This window comes from Cupressus sempervirens, chromosome 10 (genome assembly GCF_028749045.1).
Source record: "Cupressus sempervirens isolate cs-2001-9-10 chromosome 10, ASM2874904v1, whole genome shotgun sequence".
Lineage (NCBI taxonomy): Eukaryota > Viridiplantae > Streptophyta > Pinopsida > Cupressales > Cupressaceae > Cupressus > Cupressus sempervirens.
Window position 1 is genome coordinate 352,400,325 of NC_143127.1, and position 13,015 is coordinate 352,413,339.

The following is a 13,015-nucleotide window of genomic DNA, read 5'->3' on the forward strand; positions in this document are numbered from 1 at the left end:
TGTATATTTTTCTTAAAATATAGGTATCTATATTCTATTTTATATTTTTGCAAGCATATAATTTCAAATTGTAATTAATATGAAAACAATCTTTCTATGTTTTTTTTATAATCAACTTTTCTAAAAATAAAATCTAGATACAAATGCAATCTTTTTATTTTGTTTTAATTTTTTTTTGTATTTTATTGACTTTTTGCATTTAAAATTATAATTTAAGATAATTTAATTTTTTAATTCTAAAATTAAAATGTATATATAAATTGACTATCATTATTATTTTTAAGATTTGTAAAAAACCATGAATCATTGTCAACATATTTGATAATAAAAATAATAGAATTTCAATGTCTTTCATAAACAACACAGATATATGAATATATATATTTGTAGAGAGATGGATAAATTTGCAAATCAAATCCAGGCTATCAAAAATGATTTGAACAATAAATTGAAACAAACTTATAGTTATAAAATAAAGAAAATTTTATAACTAATATGATTTAGCCCTGGTCATATTTTTTGTTGTCATGCATGTCTTACCGTTTCTATTTGTTTCATCAACTTCCCTATAATCTATATGCATGCATTTTGTAACTACTCACTATGTATTTATTATTATATTAAACTCATCAAACAATTCAAACCAATATATAAACTTGATATAATCTATATGCATGCATTTTGTAACTACTCACTATGTACTTATTATTATGTTAAACTTATCAAGCAATTTAAACCAGTATAATACCTGCATATATGAAAAAAAATGAACATGCAAAAAAAAAAAAAAATCAAAATTATTGATAGGAAAAAATCTAATAGACACTACACAATGTTAGAAATGAGAGAAAAACATAGATTAATTGATAAACATATAAGTTAAATAGAAGAAAAAATAGAAACTTTTGAAGAAACAAAAGTAAGAAACTTCAATGATAAAGAAAATTTCAATTTTTTAAAATGAGTTTTTATATCAACTAAAAATCATAAAATCGAAAAGTCTTACAAATTGGGGAGTTCCCACAATAAGCCTCTCGGCTTAATTAAAAGTCCTTCGTCCATTCATTTAATTTACTTATATTTGGAAACACACCACTTCCAACTAGAGAATCTTCTTATGAATGATTATGAATGACGAGATCTAAAGAGAGAGAGATCAAAACATCGCAATACTGAGCAATTTCCATATTCCTTACCAGAACAAAATAGATGTTTGGAAGTTAGTGAGAACAAAGCAGAACATTCAATACGTACCACGCTCTTCTATCGCTTTATCAGGATACCAAATTGCAAGCGTTCTGTAGAATAAAAGAGATGGGGAGGTGAGGAAGGGAAAGAAAGGCAACTGGTGTAGCCATTATCATGGCCATATGCCATAGGATAGCTAGTCCATGTCCCGTTCTTTCTTTTTCTCTTCCACTGGTTTATCGGAAAAGGAACTTTATGGCACAGGCATCGTCATCGTCATTGAAAAGCTTTTCCTTAGGCAGGCGGGCGGTTTTTCTATCTCTTCCGCCTCTACTTTTGCACAACTACTGCCCTTCCGTTGAGGCCGAGGACTTTGAGACAGTAACACAGAAAGACAAAGAAGCGAGCTACACTTTGGAAAAAAGAGTAGGGGATGCCATCATGTTATTGGAGAAAGGGAGGGAACTGCAAGCCAATGCTGATTTTATCCAAGCACTCAACTGCTTCACTCAGGCCAGAAACTTTCCCCATCTTCTTTTCTTTTTTGGCCTAAAGCTTTTACCTATATGTATATACACGGGCACACACAGACTGGCATTCCATGTCAATGAGGAAAACAAGACAGGACAATGTACCTGGAGGTTTGGTTTAGGGACATGTGGGGTCAACAATATGCATAACTCTTGAGCCCTGGCCCAAAATTACCGGGTATCTAGGATTGAGGTGACGTTCAAGTTCTGGGTGGTTGATGGTATACAAATGCCCTTCATGGGGTTTTTGGTAGCTCAAGGATATCTGTATATGGTAATTGGAAAGGAGAAATAAAATAAGTGTGGACTGTGTTAAAGTGGTTGAGATGGGGAGTCACAATTCACCATAGAAACTTGCTTGAGCATGTAATTATGTCAATTTAAAGGGCAATGAGATGTGAATCTAATTCTTTTAGGCGCTGCATATTATTAGGCCACTTCAATGAACAATTGTACATGAATATTTAAATGGTATGGAAATCGATTTCGGTAGTCTGAGCATAAAATAATGTCAATTCAATAAGCGGAAGATACGAATCTTAAAATTAGAACCCGGATCCTTCTTTCCTGCTTAATTTAAATGCTTTGCATTTCATTACAGCAGATCCTTTAATCAATAGAAAAGACGCGTGGAATCTGAGATGGGGGTTTAAACTGCTTAATTAACTTGCTTTGCATTTCTTTCCAACAGATCTCATAATCGTTAGAATAGAAGCATGGAACATAAGCTGGTCAGTGGGATATAAATCTTGAAAACGGTATCTGAATCCTGCTTCCCTGGTTAATTTAAATGCTTTTCATTTCAATAAATAAGATCCCATAATCAATAGAATGCAAGCATGGAATCTGAGACGGGTTTAACCTTCTTAATTAGTCTCGTTCCCCTAAAATGAATCCTGTGCACCCGAACAACAGCTAGACTACTTTATACCTCGGTACCAGTGCTAGCCAGAAGAAATATCATTGTTGGCTGAAATCTTTCATCTGTGAAAACATGAGGCAGGCTGCTGTATTTGTCCACAAGGCCAGCAGCAATTCACAGACCAGCAGCAGCCTGATTAGAGAAAAGGGCGTTGTCAAAAGTCATTGACAAGGAGGCCGTAGGCAGGGCCCCTGGAACTCCTGCCTGACTGCATCTTTCCGATGCACATTATTTGATTTGTTAGCATAACGTTCTATTCATTTTTTTGCATCTCTGTGAGTCCTTTCAGATTTTGGATCCATAAATGTACTGCAGTTTGAGGAGTTTCCCGTCCCACACATAGGTCAGGGCCAGGTTTTGGTTAAAGGTCACACAGCTGCCTTCAATTCTGTGGATTTCAAAAAATGGCAACAAGGCATCTTTTGCAGTACTCATGTGCCATTTCATGCAGGTTCCCTCACCCTTCTCTGGGAGAATAATAATTTAGATCTTATTTTTGTTTATAGTTTGGCGAGTATTAAATTTGTTAGTTTGTTTTCAGTTGGTGCCTGGGTGTGTGACTTGGCAGGAGTGGGGGTTGATTTGGGTGATCGTGTATCCAAATTTAGCAAGGGTGACAATTATTATGACGACATTCAAGACTTCATGGCAGGATTGCCTAAGCAGGTGGGCACTCTAGTGCACTACACTGTTGTGGAAGATCATCTAGTTGCTTTTAAGTTGAACAATTTGTCGTGTTTACTGCTTGCTTTTGCAATGGCACAGCAGGTGTTAAAGACTGTCTGTATCAACAAGGGAGAGAAGCCAGAATATGTTTATGACAAGAGTGCCCTGTTTGTGTGGAAGAGAGCCAGCAGTAGTATGGCAGTCCTTTACCAGGTCCTAATCAATACTTGATTTAAGAACTTTACATTCTCTGTGGGCTTCACGTTTTTTAGTCTCTCGTTGGCTTCCAAATCCATCGGTACCCAGAGGGTGTTGAGTGTGGTGCAACTCCTGGGTTTCAGTATGGGTTTTCCAATCCATTCCATCATGGCCATCCCCATGGATCATCAGCAGCATATGACTTGAAAATGAGAGCAAGAAGTTATGCTTCCAAAACATTGCTACTCATTAGAGCTTTTGTCATTTTCTGTTTAATTTCTTCTAGATTTGCAACAATATATTTCATAAATGAGTGAAATTTAGTCATATTAATTGCAAGTTTTTTTCTGATTGTAAATTGAAGCAGAGAATTAAGTACTTTCTAGAAAACGCAGATATTGCTCAGCTTTAACCATATCTTTGAGCTCGACAAAAATTGCTGGTAATCATTGCTGTATCACAGTTAGATTCTGATACATGTTGGGAGAACCAGTAGATGCTTGTCTTGTATGCTGGTTGGTTTTCCGATGGGGTGTGTGACCTAGGAATTTGTTTTCACTGTTTCAGGCATTGATCCTGGTATTGATGAGAGGATGCATTCACTAATAATTTAATATTAGTTTTTTGTATTTTCTGAATCTTGATTTCATCTCAGCTGAGCTGAGTTCCATCTTTGTTTTGTATAAAACTTTTTGCACTCATAGTGGTAGCAGTTTAGGCTGGTTTGTAGCTTATGTAAACTTCATATTTCTCATCGAGTATAATCTTTGGCAGGTCCAAATAGATAAACAAATTGAAATAACATGTATATTTTGGCCAAAATTTGCTTCTTATGACTATCTATTCAACAAACAGTCCTATATTTTCAACTGTGCGATAAGTTGTATTTTTTTATTGTGAGCCTTTGATATGTGTAAGAAGATTCTTATGAAATGCTGTTTTTTGAAAAATAGGTTTGGAGTTTCATAGTGTTTCTGGCACATTTTTACCAGTTTCGGGCCATTCATGTTAAGTGATTTTTAATGTAAGGAGGATGATTGCCACGGGCCATGGCGATAAAAATAGAGAAGATGTACATTTGCATAGAAGAGATGGTTGGCAGTTGCCTTAAGACATGCCTTCTGTTGGGCATTATGCTGATTGGTTTCGAAAATTGGTAAGCTTGGATGCAGTGCATATCTTCACTGAAGTTGAAGAACCTAATGGGAGAATGATTCGTAGATAGAGCATTTGTCTAAGCAGGTGGCTAAGAGCTCATAGTGCTTGATAAATGGGCAAGTTGTGACATTTTTTGCTTTTGCTTTTGTTTGTTTCTTAAAGTGAATCTTATATTACACAGAGAAATGTAACACTACAGAAAATGGAAAAAAGAGTTGTTTGTGCAATTTCTGTTATGAAAGGTAGAAAAACAAGCCACATAATTTTTTTGAAGTCATTTTGGCTCTCTAGAATACATTCCTCCGAGAACAAATAAGTTCTGCTTTGAGCAATCTGTCTCCTTTAGATATTTGGAGATTTAATCTCATTAATGCTGCACCTTGTCTCCCAAAACAAATCAATAGTCAGATCTGTTGATGGGGGTTTTGCACACCAACACAGAATAAAATGCACCAATTATATTCCACTGTCTCTTGAACAAGGAAATCTCAAGTGCCATTAGGACTGATCGAATGAGATATCGTCAAGGTTCCAATCCTCAGGCCTTGACTAAGCGTGGATAGACTCAGTGGATATGATGTGTTTTGCTGGATTCACAAGGGGACTTATGCAAATGTTTCTCGACTATGGAAGCAATCCTTTCTCACTGCGAATAATTATACCTAGTCTAACTTGAAATCTTCAAAAGAGATATTAAGGGGATTAGGGCTAAAGAAACTAAGCTAGGGTTTTAGATCCCAATGCAATGATAATGATGGGTAATGCTCTAGATAAGTGGATACCAAACTAATTTCTGCTTAACTAGAGTTTTTACGACGCTACATAGATAGTGCAATCTTCTAGGAATACGAAGGAGTTTCATATCAGGTACATGCATTTGAATATACAAAACTGGCACAACTCAAATAGGCATCCACAATTGAACAAAATGCAACAAATTAGGTTTAGACTAACTATGCACTTCACCTTACGTCAACAAGATCCAGATGGTATAAACCAGTAATGCATTATGCATCTTCGCCTGTAACCATCAGAATCACCAAACCAAATTAACACGAAAGAATAGAAACCATGCGGACCTTAGGAGAATACAAGAGTGTTAAATCATGTAGCAATGAGACAGATCTTCTACTTAAGATATTTATTGACATGATCGCGATATGCTGCTGTTCGTTCCAAGTTTTTAGTGATGTTCATACTTTGTCATCTTCCATCGCTTCTTCTTGGTTCCTTTGGTTGAGATAATGGGTGTTGCACACATTGCATAATATTGTTATATTGTATTATTTTATTTTATTATGTAATGTTCCACCTAGAGGGACGTGCAACATGTAAAGATTCCCATGAGATATACTCGATGAGTTGTATTGTAACATTGTGATAATATTTCATGTAATTAATTAAATATTGGGGAAAAAAATTTAAATTTTCAATATTAAATGTGGGGTCAATTGGTTAGGTAGCACATGGTTTATGTAATACCACTTGGTGGTTTTGTGGGACTTGCTACTATATAAGCAGCCATAAGGGTAGTTGTTGGTGTGAGAAAAGTGAGAAGACAAAGGGCAAAAAAGGAACGAGTCGAGCGAGACAAGACTTGACAGGGTAGCCAATAGAGCATTTGTGAAGGTTGGAAGTATGGCATGGGATATGTGAATTCATGCTTATTCACATGGATTGTTTGGTAGTGGCTATGGCTTTGAAGGCTTCTATGGTTGTATTGCAATGGTATTTTTGCTGAATAATACATGGTGATGGATGCTTCTGGAGGCTGGGTTTTTTTCCCTCAATGAGAGTTTTTCAAAGTATATCTTGTGTCACATTTTTGTGGGTATGTTGTCTATTCTCTTGCATGTGGATTTTAATTTCGTGTTTATTTCAAATCTATTATGGCTTATGTGGAAATAGTTGTATTCTTTGTTGCAAGTTTCTTTACAAGTGGTATCAGAGCTATGGTTTTATTGTTATAACCCTAGATTGAATCCATGAGAATGCATGAGAGAATAAAAGAAAGGGCAAGATATATGAGTTGTTTAGTGCAGATCTGAGGGTTTTGGATTTGCTGTTATGATGGGATATTGATAGATTTTGGGCATGTGAAATTGTTGGACAAAAGAGTTTTTTGGATGTTTCATTTAAATGAGGGTTTTTGGGGTAATTTGTAGAAAAGACTTCCTAGGCAAAAACAGACTCTACTATTGGATCCAGGTCGACATTTCCATAAATTTTGATACATAATATGCCCTAGTTTGGCCATGTTTAGAGAAAATAAAAGAGTTTTTTAGTTTCAGCCCATGATGGCTGTCAAATTTAATCTCGTCAGAATTTAAAAAAAAAAACTCGCAGTGAAAATAGTAAAAAGACTATCTTAGTAAAACAACCATAACTTTCTCTCAGGATATTGAATTTCAGACTTCTTATAGGCCTTGGAAAGCTAATTCAGAGCACTACAACTTGATGTAGGTTTGGTTCCGTGATTTTGACATTTTGTCAGGTTCTAAGAGCCCGAAAGTTAGATGTTATTTATTTTGAGCACAAATTATGACATAACTTGGGTATATGGAGTCGGATTTTGGACTTCGAATAGTCAACAGAAAGCTCTTGAAGAGCTCTATACATTGATACAGATTTGGTGAAGGTTTGGCATAGTTTATTTGGTGATATATTAATCTGAACAGTTTATGGTATATATTGACTATGGTAGCATGAGTATATGGCATTGTATATTTTGGAGATTTGGATTTGATGTCATTGAATACTTAGTTTATATTTTAGATTGGTCTCATGATGATATGATTATTAATATTTAATTTGGATATGTATAATGACTTGTTGGGTCTACAAGTTGTGCAGTGTTATAAGTGGTCTATACGTACAGGTTCCATTTATAGCTTGGATATGGGTCATTTTTGTCCATTGATCTTTCATTATTGATGCATATTCAGATTGGTGACTTGGATTTGGGTTGTCTATGCCCTAAGTCACATGATTTGCTTATTTTTTGTTCATGTAGAAGTGATGAGATGTTACTAGGTACAGTCATGGTGGAGAATTGTGGTTGACTATTTTATGCTGAAAAGTTGGATGCATTGAGAGTTAGTTGCTCAGTTCATGGTGCCATAGATTTTTGGCATGACATGATTAGATATACAGGTACATCCTTGATGTTCATTGGCTTGGATTCCTGATTTGATTATGGTGGTATATCTTCTTGGTCGAGGATCATGGTTATTTGGTTTTTTTTGAGGAGCTCATGATGTGCACTTTGAGTTTTTTGATGGTTTGATGCCTTGGTTGATTCTCATGGTTAGAGGATGGTTTTTCATTATGATGTCATGTATAACTTGGATACACGGTTTAGTAGGAGCTTGTGACAGTGATAAGGTGACAGTGCAGGATTAGTTCCTGGTTTGGTTTATATCTTCTTGGTTTGGAGATCTTGTTTCACTTGGTACTGACACTTTGGTTGTGTGAGTGTAGACCTAGAGGATTTTCATGCAGGAGATGGATTTTATGATGCCATAGGTGACTTGGTATCACAATTTAGTGGGATTTGTTGGCATTGATATATTTATTGAGTGTTTGCAGATGTTGGAGATTTGTCTTAGATTTTGTTGCTGTAGAAGCATCTTTGACATTTGCATAGTACGCTTGGTTATCTTCATGGTGTGTGAAGATGGTTAGATCTTGAGGACTCATGGGGTTCTTGGTTATCTTCATGGGGTGTGGAGATGGTTCTTCATGGTATGTGGAGATGGTTTTCTTCATGGTGTGTGGAGATGGTTGCATCTTGAGGACTAATGGAGTTCTTGGTAAAGGTGTGGTTTATGCTTTCATTTGACATGTTATCCTTGTAGTTGGGATGATTTCATTATTATGTCATGAATCATGATATACTTTTGATACGTGTTTAGAGTTATGACATGTTATAGTATGTTCATATGGAGCATGCTATCTCTTTGGTTGAGATGGTTAGATCATGTTGTCATGTTTATGTTCTTGAGGCCATGGTTGGAACTTTGACACTTTGACATTGATCTTGGTTTAGTTTCTTAGTATTGAGTACATTGATCATAAGCTGGATACTTCATGATATTGCTATGTTGCATTTGGAGTTGGCATGGATTGATTGGTTATAGGTGCTCATGGATACTTAGAAACGATGGTGATGCTGATTTCTCTTGGATTAGAAAAGTATTTGTTGGGACGATTGATAGTTTTAGCAGGATAGTCCAAGGGGCATTCCCTTGATATGGACTTAAGACGAGATTGTTCTTAGATGAGTCTTCGTTGGAGACTTGGATATCTTGATGAGCATTCTCATTCCCCACTCTTGCTCTACTTAGCGGTTTGCTACTTGAGAGGTATAGCTCTTTGTTTTTTTTTTCTTCAGGTGCATTATATTTATGCTTGTCTTTCATTGATATGGATCTTGAGCTACGGTACATGAGTTAGTTCTGGAGGGTTCATTTGAGAGATGGTTTAGCATTGATTATCTCCATTTTGCATATGTTGTTATGCTGGTTGAGTTTGGGAGATGGTTTTATATTGAGCATATTCCTTGGTTTAGGAATGGTTTTATGTAATGGGCACTCCTGAATGTCCCAAAAACTAAACCAAATTGCTGAAAGGAATTATGTCAAACAGTTTGCATTCAACTTCTTAAAATCCCTTATAACTCTGGAAATCAAACGTTTATTTGTTTGTTGTGTTTCGTGCATGGAATTGGTATCATACAACATAAACAAGAAAGAAACTACAACAATATGCAAAGTGGAAATGAACTGTTGCTAATAAAATGTTATTTTCAGAATTCATAAAACCAAATACATGGCAGATTTATCAACTCACTAATTACTTCAGCAATATTGTCATAATACTCCAGCCCATGCTTACGAACTTGCTGCTACAATACTTTGTCCTCCAATCAGCCCACTACCTTCATAATACCATTCCCTCCAAGCGGCATAAGCGTCGGACAAGTAGTGAAGAAGATATGAGCAAAATATCAAATCTGCCTGTAGCCGGAAATGCAACTAAACTACCTGATAATGAAGCCAATAAGAAAGAATTCCAAAGGCCAAACCCCAAGGGAATGACGTCTAGAATGTTACAAGAGAGGATAGACGTCCTCAAATGCCAAGAACAAAGCTGCAACTCACACACCAATTTCTTCTCATATTCAACCTGTCTAATGAAGCCACAAATGCTTCCTTTTATTCTATTCCCACGGGTCCCCTCAACTCATATGGGCAATGTGGGATAAAAGATGTGTAATATAAAACATATATTAAAATACCCCTTATGTCTCCCTTGGGTACACATCACCATAAAATAAATATTAAAGTAACACTTTAATATTTTACAATTAAATTAGACGTTACTTTAATAAAACTTCAGGCATTAAAATGTATTAGCAATCGGACTCCGAATAATGCGAGTGATAGCTCATCGGAAAGCTCTCACCGAGGAGTATCGAATCCAATCACCAAAATTGACCTGCACTGTGTTCTGCCGACTTACTAAAAATAGTAAGTATGCCTGAAACTGAGTAAATCAACTTCGTTTTGGCCCAAACTGGAAATGACTAGGCCAAAACACTCCAAGATCCCATTAAACCCTTCGTTAGCCCTCGGGACCATGTAGAACAAGGCTAACGCGCACACACTTGGTCAACTGCTAAAATGGGGACATTACAGTCCGCCCCCCTTGAAATTGCTTGTCCTCAAGCAATCTCAGTCCAGCCTGCTGAATAACCTGCTCACTCTCCCATGTAGAATCTTCCTCCGGCATGTCTTTCCATTTGACCAAATACTACTTCACTATCCTGTTTCTAAGCTTCCTCTCTCTGGTATCCACAATGGCCTCAGGTACTAACACAAGCTTCCCCTCCTCATCCAAAGGGGGTAAATTTGCAGAAGGCACTACACTCTGACCAATGGCTTTCTTAAGCCTAGACACATGAAACACATTGTGCACTCGATTGTCCTTTGGAAGCTCAAGCTCATAGGCGACTTTGCCCACTTTGCGAATCACCCTGTAGGGACCATAAAATCTAGGTTTCAACTTTTCAGCTCCGCTCTTCTTGAGCGATGACTGTCTATATGGTTGTAGCCTCAAGTAAACCATATCCCCTACCTCGAAGCTACGCTCTATTCGGTGCTGATCAGCATACAATTTCTGTTGATTCTGGGCCTGTTGTATATTCTCTTTGAGCACTTTCAGGATGTCCTGACTATCCTGCAATAAGTTTTTGGCTTTGGGCACTCTACTGTCCCCCAAAACTAAATCCATGAAGCTAGGTGCTTCATAACCATAGAGTGCCATGAAAGGAGTCATCTTGATGGACATATGATAAGTGGTGTTATAACAATACTCTCCCATATGCAACCATCTGATCCAAGCCTTTTGTTGTGTAGTTACATAGTTCTTCAAATATCCTTCCGCCCATTTATTCACAATCTCTGTTTGCCCATCTGTTTGCGGATGATAACTAGTGCTAGGTGTAAGATCTGTACCACACAACCTAAACAACTCTTGCCAAAAAACACTCATAAACTTACTATCCCGGTCGCTGACAATGAATCTGGGCAGCCCATGTAACCTGAATATCTCTTTAAAGAAAAGATCTGCCACCTGTGCTGCTGTGTAAGTGGACGGAATAGCAATGAAGTGAGCAAACTTCGTCAAGCGGTCCACCACCACATAGATGCAATCCCTTCCCTGCACTCGTGGTAAACCAGTGATGAAGTCCATCGAAATACTTTCCCATTTCCTATCAGGAATGGGCAAGGGCTGTAATAAACTTGCAGGGAATGCGTGTTCTCCCTTATTCTGTTGACAAACCACACACTCCCTGACATACCTCTGAACATCATCCTTGAGCCCTTTCCATGAAAACCGCTCTCGGATCTGCCTATAGGTCTTGAAGACCCCCAGATGTCCAGCTGTGGGTGCATCATGAAATGCCTTCAGTATCGCCTCTCTCAAATGTGATGACGAAATCAAATAAACCCTATCCTGAACTCTGATCAATCCATCTATCACCTCATAGCGATCATCCTGTATGGTACCTGAAATCAATCAAGAAGCCCAAGCATCTTCGACATACTCTGCTATAATCCGATCTCTCCAATCTCCTGAAATCTCTGCCAAAGCACATAAGTGAGGTCTCCGAGATAAGGCATCAGCCACCACATTTTTCTTACCTTTGACAAACTCTATGTCAAAGTCATAAGCCTGCAATTTAGTCACCCATTTTTGTTGCCGGTCATTAAGATCACGCTGGCTCATGAAGTATTTAATACTGTTGTGATCAGTCTTGATCACAAAACGTCCACCTACCAAATATGATCGAAATTTGGCCAATGCATGCATTATGGCCAACATCTCCCGGTCATAGACAGAATAACTTTTCTCAACTCCTCGGAGCTTCCTACTCTCGAATGCAATGGGATGCTTCTCCTGCATCAATACTGCTCCAATCCCATCACCTGATGCATCACAATGAAGCTCAAAAGGCTTCGTGAAATCCGGTAGAGCTAGAACTGGACATGAAGACATTACCTGCTTGAAATGCTCAAAACACCTCTGTGCTGCCCCTGTCCACACGAAGGCTCCTTTCCTGGTAAGATCTGTCAAGGGTGTAGCAATCTGTGAGAATCCCTTAACAAACCTCCTATAAAAACCACATAAACCAAAGAATCCCTTAAGCTGTGTAAGGTTTGTGGGAGTAGGCCATTCTACAATAGCTCTAATCTTTTCGGGATCAACCCGAACGCCATCTGCACTGATGATATGCCCCAGGTAAAGGAGCTCAGTCATGCCAAACTCACATTTAGATTCCTTGGCATACAATGACTCTCTCTCCAGAATAGATAACACCTCCTCTAGATGATGTAAGTGCTCCTCCCAGGTCTTACTGAAGACCAAGATGTCATCAAAGAAGATCAAGACAAATCTCCTCAGCTGCTTCCTGAATACCTGGTTCATACAACTTTGAAATGTAGCAGGTGCATTGGTTAGACCAAATGGCATAACCATGAACTCAAAGTGGCCATAGTGACATCGGAAGGCTGTTTTCTCAATGTCCTTTGCTCTCATCCTGATTTGATGGTATCCGGATCGCAAATCAATTTTGGTGAAGAAGCATGCCCCATGCAACTCATCAATCAGCTCATCAATCCTAGGAATGGGATACCTGTTTTTAATTGTTTTCTTATTCAGTGCCCTGTAATCGATGCACATGCGCATCGTCCCATCCTTCTTCTTTACCAATACTACTGCTGAAGCAAAAAGGCTCTTACTGGGCCTGATATGCTCCATCTCCAACAAATCCTTAATCGCTTTCTCT

At 37.6% G+C, this 13,015-nt stretch overlaps 1 protein-coding gene across 3 annotated transcripts in view; it reads left to right on the plus strand.

The window, feature by feature from the left end:
• The first annotated feature begins 1,001 nt into the window (after nucleotides 1–1,001).
• LOC149534040 (uncharacterized) overlaps nucleotides 1,002–13,015 on the plus strand; it is a 111,694-nt gene continuing 99,680 nt past the window's right edge. The window contains exons 1-3 of one of the 3 annotated variants that reach the window (XM_089803971.1): nucleotides 2,252–3,091; nucleotides 3,209–3,306; nucleotides 3,406–3,519. In XM_089803971.1, coding sequence (XP_089660097.1) covers nucleotides 3,286–3,306; nucleotides 3,406–3,519 — 135 coding nt within the window. In that variant the 5' untranslated portion in view covers nucleotides 2,252–3,091; nucleotides 3,209–3,285. Of the gene's footprint in view, nucleotides 1,702–2,251; nucleotides 3,092–3,208; nucleotides 3,307–3,405; nucleotides 3,520–13,015 lie in introns of those variants that run through there. The other 2 variants (XM_089803972.1, XM_089803970.1) reach the window with 2 other exon arrangements.